The 15578-nt window shown below is 35.2% G+C and overlaps 1 protein-coding gene across 1 annotated transcript in view; it reads left to right on the top strand.

Annotated features, from left to right (window-relative positions):
- Positions 1–15578, top strand: part of abca3b (ATP-binding cassette, sub-family A (ABC1), member 3b) — a 61129-nt gene that overhangs the window by 5958 nt on the left and 39593 nt on the right. Inside the window, exons 3-5 of the mRNA XM_051105682.1 lie at positions 583–838; positions 9853–9980; positions 13608–13773. Of these exons, the coding sequence (XP_050961639.1) occupies positions 583–838; positions 9853–9980; positions 13608–13773 (550 nt within the window). The remainder of the gene's footprint in view (positions 1–582; positions 839–9852; positions 9981–13607; positions 13774–15578) is intronic.

The raw sequence follows: 15578 nt of genomic DNA, 5'->3' as shown, positions 1-15578 counted from the left end.
TAAACTTTTATTTTTTATGCGATTAATCGTGATTAATCGTTGACAGCCCTACTAAAAATATTTAGTTTTATTGTAAAAATTTAAATGATGGAAGTTTATTTTTTAATAAAAAATGCATTGTAAAATCATAATTTGTTTTAATGATAAGGATTTTTTTTTTTTTTTACATTTTTAATTTATTTAAAACTCCTACAGTACTGTACATTCTTGCTCAAACATTTTGAAAGTAAGATTTTACTTTTACATTTTTTTTTTTAAATAAAATGAAATGAAATAAGTTAGCATTTTAAAGCATGGGAGTGTATTCATAAAAATACAGCAAGCTATGGATTTGTGGTTGGTGATTTTTTTTTTTTTTTTTTATTTGAATGCATTTGCCAGGCAATTTTATCCAAAGCAGCTTACTCTGCATTCAAAGTATTATTTAAGATTTTATAACTTCAAATAACCATTCACCCATCCATTCCTACTTGTTTACATAACCATTATCCCGTTCTTCCATCATCCATGCGTGCATATCTGTCTAACCAACCATCAATCATTCCACTCATCTTCTATTCCGCTCTTTGTCTCGATCTGCAGAAACGTCAGATTCTGGTCACGCTGGTGGAGATCGCTCTGCCGCTGCTCTTCTCGGCCATCCTGATCGTCCTGCGGCAGAAGGTGTCCTTCATCAACTACCCCAATGCAACGCGCTACCACAGCTTCCCTCTGAGCGACCTGCCGTTCTCTCTGTGCTACCAGGAACTGCAGCTGGCCTACGTGCCTGCAAACGCCAGCGTGGTGCGGCAGATCACAGAGGACGTGCAGCAGAGCCTGGGCGGCTGCATCAGCACCTGTAAGAGCTTCAATTCTCGGTTTTTTGATTGATATTAAACTGCTCTGCTCTACAATATGTGTGAGTTTGCAGTTGAAATGAAAAGCGTATATTGAGGTTTTGTGAATAAATAGCATCACGACCCCACCGAAAACCTCATAGCCTCTAGAACTGTCCTGGTGCTGGTGTTTATGAGCTGTCATAAGGGCCTGCAGGGAAATATGCAGGTGGTGAGTCACGTAATAAATGATTCTCTGGGCAGAGTCCAGATCATGTGACTCGTGCCGGACACTGTTTGCATCTTCCTGTCGCTCTGAGCGAGGAGATCCATAATCTGATGCTTCAACTTTGACTGTAAAATGAACAGCTTGATGGTGTTAAAGTGCTGTGTAATATTGGCAAATGACTCACTAACTGAATATCCTGCTTTAGAAGAGTCTGCTGCAGGGCTGATGTGATGAAAGTCACTGATTTTGACATTTTAAGCCAAGGCTTGTGGGATAGATGAGATGAGGAGCTTTCAGGCAAACACATTATTTATCTGAAATTACAGGGCTTTAAGTAGCAGTTCATTTCTAGATCGACACGATGAAAGTGATGGCTTGAGGAAAAATGAGTTTAATGCAGTAGACATTCTGATTCACTGAGTCATTTGACCAAGTCAGGTCATTTTGACTTATTTTGACTTTCATTTAAAATAATTAGGTCATTTGTTTGTGAGCAACATGAATCACACTATGTGTGATTGTAAACAAGATTTTTTTTTTTTTTTTTTTTATAGTTAGTTTGTATTTTATTTTATTTTATTTTATTTTATTTTACATTTTGCCGCCTTGGAATTATAAGGTTCTATCTGCATTCTAAAAAGTTTTGAGATATTGAGTTTTGAGTTCCATAGACTTCTGTTGATAGAGCCCTTTTTGTTTTCTAAAAAAAGCCTCAAAATGTACACAGCTTACAAAATAAACATCATATCATGTAAATAAGAATGAATAACTCAATTTTGACAAAAAATGTCAGATAGAACCTTATAATACCTGATAATAGTTATGTAATTTCAAATTAGCTTTTATTTTTATATTTTAAGTTTAGAGATAGTTGTCATTTTTATTAGTTTTTTTTAGGGATGCTCCGATCAGGATTTTTGCCACCGATACCAAGTACCAATTTTTTGTCATGGTGATCGGCCGATACCAATGCCGATTCTGATGCTTCAAGTATATATAACTGATATGTAAGCTTGTTATTAGCCGTCAATCACTCCCTGTCACTGACACTGCGCTCCGCTGAAACCGGATGTTTTTTTTTCTCTCTCAACCAACCTCTGTTCCGGATTTGTACAAATTACATTGCTATTAGGGTGTGTGATATGACGATTTTTGATTGTGGACAAATAAAATGTCTCTACAACCTGCTTTTGAAGAAATATACTATATTTCGTGCTACAGCGCACATTCTGTCAGACTGTACAACGCGGCATACGTTCACATCAAATGATAACTCAGCTTCAGAGTTTCACTCAGGCAAGGGCGTAATTTCCACCGGGGACACAATTTTCTGTAGGCTAATAATAGTTTGTGTAGTTGTATTTAATGCATCCTTAAAAATCCCCCTTTGAAATTGTTTTGTTAATGTCTAAACGCTCAGCACCGCCGAGAGTTTAGCGCCATCGTTAAAACGAAACCGCAGTAAAGATAGTTTGCATTCAACGCAAATTTTCTTTTGGCTAGTGCGCAAATTATAACATAGTAGGCTGTAGGCTAATAAACAGTTGTATTTAATGCATCCTTAATATTCACTTGGTTCTCCATTTTTTGCTCCGAATTTTGAAGTTGGGAGCACCAGTGCTACCTGATTTGAGACCGCAGTAAAGAAGTTTGCGGTTTGATATTCGAATTTTTTTGGCTATGTGATATAGTTAATTTGCAAATAATGAATGTTGTTTATAGCTGTGGTGATGCTGTCCTTTGGCCGAAATCAGTTTTTTTTTTTAGCATGTGACTTAATTTTATAATGCTTATAGTCAAGTTGGAAACTTAGCAGACTGAAACCAGTGTCATCTTAAACAGCTTGATCTGTGAATTTTTTCACAGCAAAGCTCTTGTCCGTAACCCCTTGGTAAGTCCGCTATAGTAAGGAATGTGAAAAATTACGCTCTTCATGTTTAACGTGTTTTACCATTAAACACGCAGACTGCTTGAGTACAAAACCATTGTTTTTAAGTCAAACTCGATTTGTGAAAACTTTCACAATCGCTATTTATTGCGTAACAGTGTTTCTTTATGCTCTGCTCTCTTTTTCTTCTATCATAATGTCACATGGTGCTGTTCCAGTGAATGACGGTTTTCCAAGGCCTTAGATAAATCATATACATCTCTAATGAACGTTTCACATACGAGGAAATGTTTCACGGTTTATTTTTTTGTCAGTTGATCCTTCCTGAGCCCTTATGTACTATTCTGATTTGTGAGTCACTAAAATCACTATTCTGATCTGTGAAAACTTTCACAGGTCAGTACTGGTCAGCTGACCCTTCTGTGGGTCATGTAAATCACTATTCTGATCTGTGAAAACTTTCACAGGTCAGTACTGGTCAGCTGTCCCTTTCCTGGGTCACTAACATCACTATTCTGATCTGTGAAAACTTTCACAGGTCAGTACTGGTCAGCTGTCCCTTTCCTGGGTCACTAACATCACTACTCTGATCTGTGAAAACTTTCACAGATGAGTAATGGTCAGCTGACCCTTCCCTGAGTCATGTAAATCACAATTCTGATCTGTGAAAACTTTCACAGATCAGTACTGGTCAGCTGACCCTCTCCTGGGTCACTAACATAACTATTCTGATCTGTGAAAACTTTCACAGGTCAGTACTGGTCAGCTGACCATTTCCTGGGTCACTAATATCACTATTCTGATTTGTGAAAATTTCCACAGGTCAGTACTGGTCAGCTGGCCCTTCCGTGAGTCAAGTACATCACTATTCTAATCTGTGAAAACTTTCACAGTTCAGTACTGGTCAACTGACCCTCTCCTGTTTCATGTACATCACTATTCTGACCCAAACTGAACTGTGAATTTTTTCACAGATCAAAATAGTGATGTTACTGACTCAGGGAAGCGTCAGCTGACCAGTACTGAACTGTGGACGTTTTCACAGATCAGAATAGTGATTAATATGACTCAGGGAAGGGTCAGCTGACCAGTACTGATCTGTGAAAGTTTTCACAGATCAGAATAGTGATATACATGACTCAGCGAAGGGTCAGCTGACCAGTACTAACCTGTGAAAGTTTACACAGATCAGAATAGTGATGTTAGTGACCCAGGAAAGGGCCAGCTGACCAGTACTGACCTGTGAAAGTTTTCACAGATCAGAATAGTGTGATGACCCAGGAAACATGATTCAGGAAGGGTCAGCTGACCAGTACTGACCTGTGAAAGTTTTCACAGATCAGAATAGTGATGTACATGATTCAGGGAAGGGTCAGCTGACCAGTACTGACCTGTGAAAGTTTACACAGATCAGAATAGTGATGTTAGTGACCCAGGAAAGGGCCAGCTGACCAGTACTGACCTGTGAAAGTTTACACAGATCAGAATAGTGATGTTAGTGACCCAGGAGTGACTCAGGGAAGGGTCAGCTGACCAGTACTGACCTGTGAAAGTTTTCACAGATCAGAATAGTGATTAATATGACTCAGGGAAGGGTCAGCTGACCAGTACTGATCTGTGAAAGTTTTCACAGATCAGAATAGTGATATACATGACTAGGGAAGGGTCAGCTGACCAGTACTGACCTGTGAAAGTTTTCACAGATCAGAATAGTGATTAATATGACTCAGGGAAGGGCCAGCTGACCAGTACTGACCTGTGAAAGTTTTCACAGATCAGAATAGTGATGTTATGACTCAGGAAGGGTCAGCTGACCAGTACTAACCTGTGAAAGTTTTCACAGATCAGAATAGTGATGTTAGTGACCCAGGAAAGGGCCAGCTGACCAGTACTGACCTGTGAAAGTTTTCACAGATCAGAATAGTGATGTACATGATTCAGGGAAGGGTCAGCTGACCAGTACTGACCTGTGAAAGTTTTCACAGATCAGAATAGTGATGTACATGATTCAGGGAAGGGTCAGCTGACCAGTACTGACCTGTGAAAGTTTACACAGATCAGAATAGTGATGTTAGTGACCCAGGGAAAGGCTCAGCTGACCAGTACTGACCTGTGAAAGTTTTCACAGATCAGAATAGTGATGTTAGTGACTCAGGGAAGGGTCAGCTGACCAGTACTGACCTGTGAAAGTTTTCACAGATCAGAATAGTGATGTTAGTGACTCACAGAAGGGTCAGCTGACCAGTACTGACCTGTGAAAGTTTTCACAGATCAGAATAGTGATGTACATGACCCAGGAAAGGGTCAGCTGACCAGTACTGACCTGTGAAAGTTTTCACAGATCAGAATAGTGATGTACATGATTCAGGGAAGGGTCAGCTGACCAGTACTGACCTGTGAAAGTTTTCACAGATCAGAATAGTGATTAATATGACTCAGGGAAGGGTCAGCTGACCAGTACTGATCTGTGAAAGTTTTCACAGATCAGAATAGTGATGTTACATGACTCAGGGAAGGGTCAGCTGACCAGTACTGACCTGTGAAAGTTTTCACAGATCAGAATAGTGATGTTAGTGACCCAGGAAAGGGCCAGCTGACCAGTACTGACCTGTGAAAGTTTTCACAGATCAGAATAGTGATGTTAGTGACCCAGGAAAGGGCCAGCTGACCAGTACTGACCTGTGAAAGTTTACACAGATCAGAATAGTGATGTTAGTGACCCAGGAAAGGGCCAGCTGACCAGTACTGACCTGTGAAAGTTTTCACAGATCAGAATAGTGATTAATATGACTCAGGGAAGGGTCAGCTGACCAGTACTGACCTGTGAAAGTTTTCACAGATCAGAATAGTGATGTTAGTGACTCAGGGAAGGGTCAGCTGACCAGTACTGAACTGTGAAAGTTTTCACAGATCAGAATAGTGATGTACATGACTCAGGGAAGGGCCAGCTGACCAGTACTGACCTGTGAAAGTTTTCACAGATCAGAATAGTGATGTTAGTGACCCAGGAAAGGGCCAGCTGACCAGTACTGATCTGTGAAAGTTTTCACAGATCAGAATAGTGATTAATATGACTCAGGGAAGGGTCAGCTGACCAGTACTGATCTGTGAAAGTTTTCACAGATCAGAATAGTGATGTTAGTGACTCAGGGAAGGGTCTGCTGACCAGTACTGATCTGTGAAAGTTTTGTGAAAGTTTTCACAGATCAGAATAGTGATTAATATGACTCAGGGAAGGGTCTGCTGACCAGTACTAACCTGTGAAAGTTTTCACAGATCAGAATAGTGATGTTAGTGACTCAGGGAAGGGTCAGCTGACCAGTACTGACCTGTGAAAGTTTTCACAGATCAGAATAGTGATGTTAGTGACTCAGGGAAGGGTCAGCTGACCAGTACTGACCTGTGAAAGTTTTCACAGATCAGAATAGTGATTAATATGACTCAGGGAAGGGTCTGCTGACCAGTACTGATCTGTGAAAGTTTTTACGGATCAGAATAGTGATGTACGTGACTCAGGGAAGGGTCAGCTGACCAGTACTGATCTGTGAAAGTTTTCACAAATCAAAATTGTGATGTAATTGAATCAGTGAAGGGTTAACTGTCCAAAATTGCTCTGTGAAATTTGTCACAAATCAGAATAGTACATAAGGGCACAGGAAGGATCAACTGACAAAAAATAAACTGTGAATCATTTCCTCATACGTGAAACGTTTATTAGAGATGTATATGATTTATCTAAGGGCTTGGAAAACCGTCATTCACTGGAACAGCACCATGTGATATTATGATAGAAGAAAAAGAGAGCAGAGCATAAAGAAACACTGTTACGCAATAAATAGCGATTGTGAAAGTTTTCACAAATCGAGTTTGACTTAAAAACAATGTTTTTGTACTCATGCAGTCTGCGTGTTTAATAGTAAAATACGTTAAACATGAATAGCGCCTATTTTTCACATTCCTTACTATAGCGGACTTATCAAGGGGTTACGCACAAGAGCTTTGCTGTGAAAAAATTCACAGATCAAGCTGGTTAAGATGACACTGGTTTCAGTCTGCTAAGTTTCCAACTTTCGGAGCTATAAGCATTATAAAATTAAGAGTCGCATCGAAAAAAACTGATTTCGGCCAAAAGGCACAGCATCACCAGAATTCACAAATCATGGAGAACAACATTCGGGATTATTTGCATGTTTATGACAGCGCGCTATATATTTATAGCCAAAAGGGAATATTATTTGCATGCGTGGACATAGGGGATTTAGAGCTCCAAATGTCCGTAGTTAAACTCACCGCGGTCAAATTTTCGTGAAGTAGACTGTTTATGTGGCTGTAGACGATTTGATATAACTCTGGGAGAGCAACGTCAGTAAAATATTTGCGCCGCGGCGAATGGTTCAAGATGTGCAATTGGGTGTTTAAACAATGTCTTCTTTGACTGACAGAGGCTGGTGGTAAATGCATATAAATTCCATTATCTTCGCGGTTATATCCTTAGCTTTCTTGCTGTCTGGTGTGTACAGTTCGTGTTTTTTCAGAATGTCTGTAATGGATGGCTGAGTGACAGTCGCATTATTAGTTACCGTTGCCTTTTTTGTAGTTGCCAGTTTTTCGTATTCGCCATACGACTCGCGGTGGCTCTTTCCTAAATGAGGTTCGTTGTATTAAATGTTTTGGACTATGCGCCTCCACGTAAGATTTCTTTGGAACATAAACGGCAAATAGCGAATTTTTCATTGTTTCTCCAAACGTCACAGTAATTCCACACCAGCGATGACTGCCGCGCCAAAACATTTACGTCCCCACTCATCGTGTACGTCCTCACGCATTGACGTCATCAATTGTGATCGGTTCCTAAGATCGGCCAAGTTTAACGAGTACCGATTGAGTTATAAAATGTGATTATCGGCCGATACCGATCTTCGGCCGATCGATCGGAGCATTTTTTTTTTTTTTTTTAATTATTATTATTTAGCTTTAATGTATTTTGTATTTCAGTTTTAGCAATGTTTTTGTTAAGTTTGTTAAGTTACCTAACAGAATGTATTGTTCTCTTTGGTTAACAATAACACGGTCACTAACAGAACCAGTTGAGTTTTTTTGGCAGTTAACAATAACAATACTGTCACTAACAGGATCGATTTATATTTGTGGTCGTTTTAACAGTTTAACAGTAACAACACAGTCGCTAATAGCAACAGCTGAGTTTTTGGTAGTTAACAATAACAACAAGATCACTACCAGAATGAATTAGTATTTTTCAGAACCAATTGATATTTTTGGTTGCTGTTTCTGTTAGTGAACGTGTTATTGTTAACTACCAAAACAACTGAGTTTTTAGGTAGTTAACAATAACAACATGGTCACTAACAGAATCAACTGATATTTTTGGTAGCTGTTTTGTTAGTTAACAATGACAACACAGCCACTAACAGAAACAATTTTTTTGGCAGTTAACAGTAACAACACAGTCACTAACAGTAACAACACGGCAGTTAACAGTAACAACATAGTCACTAACAGAATCGACTGACTTGTTTGGTAGTTTTTCTTTTTGGTAGTTAACAGTAACAACCTGGTCACTAACAGAACCAGTTGAGTTGTTTTGGTAGTTAACAATGACACAGTCACTAACAGAAACAGCTGAGGTTTTTTTTTTTTTGTTCAGCTTTTGGTAGTTAACAATAATAACACTCACTAGCAGAACCAGTTGAGTTTTTTTTTTGGCAGTTAATTGTAACAACACAATCACAAACAGAATTAATTAGTATTTTTTGTAGGGTTTTTTGAGTTTTTTTAGTGTTTTTGTTTGGTAGTTAACAATAACAACACTGTCACTAACAAAAGTTTTTTTTTAATAAATATATATATATAGGACTTCAAAAGTAGTTTAATTGTTTATTTATAGTTATATAACTCTCGCTGTTGTGTTTACACTGACACGTGTAGCACAGATACTTCCTGGTTGTGCGTCGTGTTAGATGCTGGATTTGCTTGTTGATCCTCCAGGTGCAGGGAGATCAGTTGAGGACAGGACAGACCGCTGCAGACTTTACAGGAGACAGGTTTAACCGGCTCAACCGACGACTCGTGCTTTTATAGAACGAGATCCTGTAAGGGACACGGTAACTCAAAATTGGTCATGTGAGACCAGTTGGTTACATGTTAGACATTTGACCCAGATATGAAAAGTGATGTGTTTTTGTAAAACAATAAAGAACAATAAAACAACAATAAAAAGCGCTATATAAAAACGCTTCTTGTAAACATTGCATTTTATTAAAGGTCTAAAGGATGCCGGTTTATGTGTGTACGTGTGTGTTTAATTAGATTTAGTTGGTAGATCCCAGTCGTGACCTGGCTGAATTCCCAGTTTTGCCTGGTGTCTCATTAGCTTTTTCTTTTAACATTATTTTCTCTTGAAAAAAGCGATGGTGATATCATTAACATATGTTTCCAGTAGGCTGACAAATCCTAAAATCAATTATTTTAAAGGTCAAACAGTGAGCCAATGTCCACACAGCTGCTCCAAAGGTCACATGGTTTCATATGATTGCTTAAATGGTTGCGTTTCTCATCGATTCATCTGTTTTTATCAGTTTAACCCTCAAACTTTCTGCGCACTGAATTGATCGCATGTAACAGTATGAACAATTTGAGTTTGTTAGAGAATTGTGTCATTTGCTGCCGTGATGCTAAAATGTTGTGAGTGGTTGTCAGTGTGCATTTTTATGACAATACTTGCATGACAATCAAACACATAAACGTTGAACGTTTTGTGCAATGAATTGTTTTGGGTGTTTCTGTAGATGTTTCTTCCTGTCTGATGTAAAAAGACAAAAAAGTGTTGTTTATGTTTAAGACTGAGCTATTGTAGCAGTGATAGTGTGGCATTAATGATGTATCCTGATCTTGTTTTCCAGTGCGCAGCTTTGAAACAGAGGAGCAGTTTGAGGAGTTCGTGAAAACTGACCCGGAGTCAGGCAAGATCTTGGCAGCCATTGTGTTTGAACACCAATTCACACACGACGACGAGCCGCTTCCTCTGCAGGTGAGATGTCACGGACCGGACAGACCTGTGCTTTAACACATTAGCATTCCCAATCATCCTCTTCCTGTTTACCGTCTCCAGTTCAACTGCATGCTGAACACTTTGAATCGTTATGTAGATGAGTTTCATGAAGTAATGTTTATGTATTTCACTCCAGCAACAACTGACAAAATTAATAAATAAAACAATATAACATAATAATAATAATAATAATCATCATCATCATCATCATCATGATAATAATAATAATAATAATTATTATTATTAGAGGTATTTTAATTATGAATTAAACATATTAAATTATTATTAGTAGGATTAAGTAATTTTTTTTGTCCATTAATGCAATAAATCCTATGGTATTTACTAATATTAGTAATACAGTAACAAATATCAATCTATAATATTATTATTAAAACTGTAAAACTGCACGCTGAAGAGTTTAAATCATTATGTGAATAAGCCTCATGAAAATTTTTTTTTCTCTCCAGCATTAAATTAGATTTAATTAATGAGTTAAACTAAACAAAAATGTATTTAAACAATATAAAAGAATTATTATTATTATTATTATTAAAATGTCATAATTAATCGTATTTAGTTTCTAATATTTAATAATAGGTTAAATATATTAAATTTTTATCATTATTTATTTTTTTATATTAAAATTACAGTTATTTTTTGCATAAAGAAAATTAGCTACTTTTGCATTGTAACAATATTTGTATGAATTTGCATGATATTAAATGCATTAATGCAGTAAATCCTGTGCAGTTGAATAATATTAGTAACAAATTATTTTTAATTAAAAAATAAAAATTAATAACATTACAGTAATGTTACTATTAAATACTAGATTTATTTGATAGTTAAATGTTACAACAGAAATATTTCTTATTTTATTTTAACATTTTTATTTATTAATAATAATTATTAAACACTTTATATATATATTTTTTACTTTATTTTATAGTGAAATTTATTTGGTTAATATTTCTATTTAGTATTACCTCACTAAAATATTAATACTTGTATTTTAACATGTAAAAAAGCAGTTGAACAGTTCAAATCATTATTTGGATGAGCATTATTAAATTAAATTAAATTAAACATTGTAGAATTACTGTTATTATTATTGTTATTATTATTCATTTATTTTATTTTTTATTTAAATGTAATAATTAATTGTATTTAATTTCTAATATTTAATAATAGGTTAAACATTAAATTATTATTATTATTATTATTATTATTATTTTTAGTATTATTGTATTAAAATTACAGTTATATTTTGCATAAAGAAAATAAGATATTTTTGCGTTGTAAAAATATTTAATGAATTTGCGTGATACTAAACACATGAATGCAATATTAATCCATGCTGTTTACTACTACTAATAATAATACAGTAATGAACATCACTTTATTTCTGTTTTTAACATTATTAAAAGACAAATTACATTTAAATTGCATCATTTTTTTTATATTCTCTCTCTGTCTCTCTTTTGTTATTACAGTAATGAGAATTGGGAAAAATAACTGGCAAAAATTATAACAATCCTAAAAAGGATTAGATTTGCTTATGCAAAATCACTTCCTGCATTTTCTTTTGATTTTGGTGTGAAATATAGTGCATTCTTGTCAGTTCTTGTGAGAGTCGCCCATTTAGGTGTCGTTCATGGTGCTAACCGTTGCTTAACGCCAGTGTTCCTGAAGGAAATGTTGTTTTGTGAACATTTGAGGACAAAATAACCTGTTTTCCACTGAAGTCAAGGGTGCAGTTGAATCAAGCAGGAGGAATCAGACCATTAGTGCTTCAGCAGCAAATACCCTCAAAGCATATTGTTTTTTCATGTCTCCGGCGCCTGCTTGTGTGTTTATGAACCACTGAATCTTCAGGCCGAAGCCTAAAGACGGTTCTGAGATGCACTTGCTGAGGTTTCTCCATGTGCCTAATGGAGAGATGAGGTCCGGTCTGGTTTCTTCTCATGAGGACACGAGTGAATCATCATCTCTCATGATAAAAGCTCTCGGCCCTCGGTCACGGCAGCGAGTCTTTCACTGAGGGTTTAATGAGTTTACTGCAGGTCCTGGATCAGCATTGAGGAAGAGAGCGCATTTCTATGTAAATTGTTCATGAAATGAATGTTTTTAAATAATCAACAAATGATTTACATAGAAATGTGTTTTCATGTCAAATGAGCCCCAGAATAACTCAAATCTCTCAATATGGTAAATTGGCGCAAATTTCCAGTAGATGCATTTTTGTCAGATGACTGTTTCATTTTGTCAGATATGCAGATGAAAACAAGTCTGAGTGTTGAGTTCTATGTCATGTTGCTTGTCAGTTATTTGCATGACAAATTACTGGAGATGGATCTTTTCAGTGGACAGAATACATTTTATTGTGTGAACAATCAGGACTGTATGATTCAAAATAATATTATATAACAATTTATATATTTTTTTTATTAAAAATAATTAATTATGATTACTATTGACTTATTGTTATTTTTAATAATACATATTTACTCCTCTTTATTTTACAGTAAAATATTATAAAATTATTTTTATTTTGTTTAATATTTTCTGTAATAATGATAATTATGATTATATACTTAATAGTCAGATATATTCAATTATTTTACAGCTAAATTTTACAATTGAAATGTCTTTAATATATAATTATTAAACATGATTTCTTTATTTTACAGTGATATCTTTTTGTGTAATATTTTGTTTAAAAACAATAATAGTCATATATTTAATAGTTATTATTGTTATTATTATTATTATTATTACATATAAAATGTAATGTACTATGAAATATTACAACAAAAATGTTTCTTATGTTGCTATTATTATTATTAATATTATTATTAACGATTGGTTTCTTTATTTTACAGTAAAAAAGTTAGTGTATTATTTTTATTTAATTATAATAGTATTTTTTGTTGTTGTTGTTGTTATTGTTATTGTTATTATGATTATGAGTATGATTATTATTATTATTATTATTAGTCATAGTGTATATAGCCAAAATTTTGGGCCAAATTTGCAGCTATTATTATTATTATTATTATTATTATTATTACAATTTACTCCATTTCTTTATTTTGCAATGAAATATTACGACATAATTATAGTTTTGTATAATTATTAAACACTTAATTTCTTTATTTTACAGTAAAAAGTTTAGTATTATTTTAGTCTTGTTTTTATTTAATAATAATAATAATAGTAATATTAATAAATAATAATAATAATAATAATAATAATTATTATTATTATTATTATTATTATTTTTATTGTTATTATTTAGTCATAGTGATGTATAATCACAATTTTGGGCCAAACTTGCAACTATTATTTTATTTTATTTTATTTTATTTTGTATTAATCTCTTTTAAATATAACGTGCTGTGAAATGCATAAGTGTATGTTGAATAATATTTAATAATGACATTATTTATGTTCAAACCCCACAATAATTATTAAAGTCTTCATTGTTCCATTAATCAAGACACTCATGTTACTTTGGGAATCTGACCCTTTAATACCTACATGAAATGTTCAGTCACATTTTACAAAGATCATTTGCTAAATAACCGTTGATCTTGTGTGTTTCAGGTCAGCTATCATCTGCGCTTCACCTACAGCCCCAGAAACGCTCCGGCACGTGAGAAGTCTGAGCTCAACCCCAACAATGATCTGGACTGGCACACGCTCAGTCTGTTCCCGCTTTTCCAGCTGCCCGGACCCAGAGAACAACACGAGCCACGTGGAGGCACGCCAGGTCAGTCCGCACTGATGCACTGTGGGAAATGCTGCTGTAAAGTACCAAGAACCATCACTTGCTAACCAATGGATCCGCTGCAGTAAATGGGTGTTTCGTCAGATTGAAAGTCTAAACAGCTTATAAAAACATCACAATAATCCACACAACTCCAGTCCATCAATTTACATCTTGTGAAGTGAAAAGCTGCATGTTTGTAAGAAATAAATCTATCATTAATGCATTTTTAACTAATGCTAAATGGCTAAACGGTGTGGAAATGTGAGCCGGTAACGTCTTCATTTGTAATCGATTTCCTCCTTCAACAGACTTGATATACCAGCTGTCAGTTACCGTCAGCAGATGAGATAAACCGGCTTGTTCTCTCTTCTCTGCTCCCTTAATGATCTCTTCCTGTATGTGAGGTTTCCCATGACGGCGCTAGCTATTGATTAGGAAGTGATTTGGATTAGTTAGCGTTGCTTTCACTTGATGGCCTCCAGTGCTGCCAGCGGCTTCAAAACACCTGCAGCGTGTGTGTAATTAATCATGAGCGCTGCGTTAGCATCGCCTCTGAACTTCGATGACTGTCATCGTCTATTTTTGGCACAGTGCTACAAATGACATCTTGATGTGCGCTTGCACGACTTTCCACGCTTCACTGTCGTCCTTTCATCTGCGTTTAATTGCATTGAGTTGCTTTATAATGCAAGTGCGAAAGACTGCGCAGTGAGTTATTTGATCTTCAAGGGTCATTATGGTTTGAAAAGCCATGAGAAGCGGTGGGGAATTTTCAGTGAATGCTTAAGCTTTGTGAAATGTAACTACCTGAAGCTCAAATTAAATATTATAGGTGTTTTGAAGTTTAACCCCTTCATTGTTGTGTGAAGTGTTTTGCGGATTAATTTCATTTTTGGCCACTACAATTTTTTTGATCATTTCACTATTGCAGTTCAAGTTGTTTTGTTTTTATTTTGTTCACATACCAAGTGCAACGAAAGTCACTAAGTTTTGTACCATTCTGATGTATTAAACATTTTAAAAAATCACAAACTTAAACTTTTTGGTCTTAAATCACCACATGTCAAGGTTCTGGTTAGGTATTTAAAACACAGACGGAATCGCGGAATCTAGTCATAAAAATGGAATTTGCTGTATAGCACGGAATGTCACGGAATTTTGGATGAGTAAACCAAAAGTAGGTCAGTACACTTAAAACAAAACACGATATGGACTAGTTTCTGTCAGTATTAAGTTGCAAAAATAAACGTTCAAAATAAACAACTTGTCAAAATAAATGTTCGGTTTAACTTGAAGAAACTGTGACAGAAACTATTTTACTTAATGTAATGACAGTACTACTACTACTAATAAAATTATTATTAAAACATTATTTTTTAAGGAATATTTACCAGAAATTATTTACTAGAAAATGTAAATACACAACACAGTTAATTAAGTTTGGTTTAAAATGACCACAGAACAAGGTTAGAGTGAGGCATTTACAGTGGAAATGAATTGGGCCAGTTTTTGATTTTGTTTGTTTTTTGTTTAAATCATCATTTTTACAAAAATTTTTAAGTTTTATTTGTTTATGATGTTGCATTATCCTGGCAACGTTTTAAAATTAGATATAACTTTACACAAAAAGGTAAGTGATTTTAATTTTTTGCATTTAAGTTATTTTAACGTGAATATTGTTTATGTCTTGAGCATAAGATAGAAATGATGCATGCATTGTTATGGATTGGCCTCGTTTATTTTTATTGTGCCTCACTGTAACCAAAATATTTGCTTTTTTGTGTAGATTGTACTCAAGAAAATTG

The sequence above is a fragment of the Labeo rohita genome, chromosome 3 (assembly GCF_022985175.1).
Source record: "Labeo rohita strain BAU-BD-2019 chromosome 3, IGBB_LRoh.1.0, whole genome shotgun sequence".
NCBI classification, from domain to species: Eukaryota; Metazoa; Chordata; class Actinopteri; order Cypriniformes; family Cyprinidae; genus Labeo; species Labeo rohita.
The sequence above is the reverse complement of the archived record's forward strand: the minus strand, read 5'-3'. Positions and strand labels throughout refer to the sequence as shown.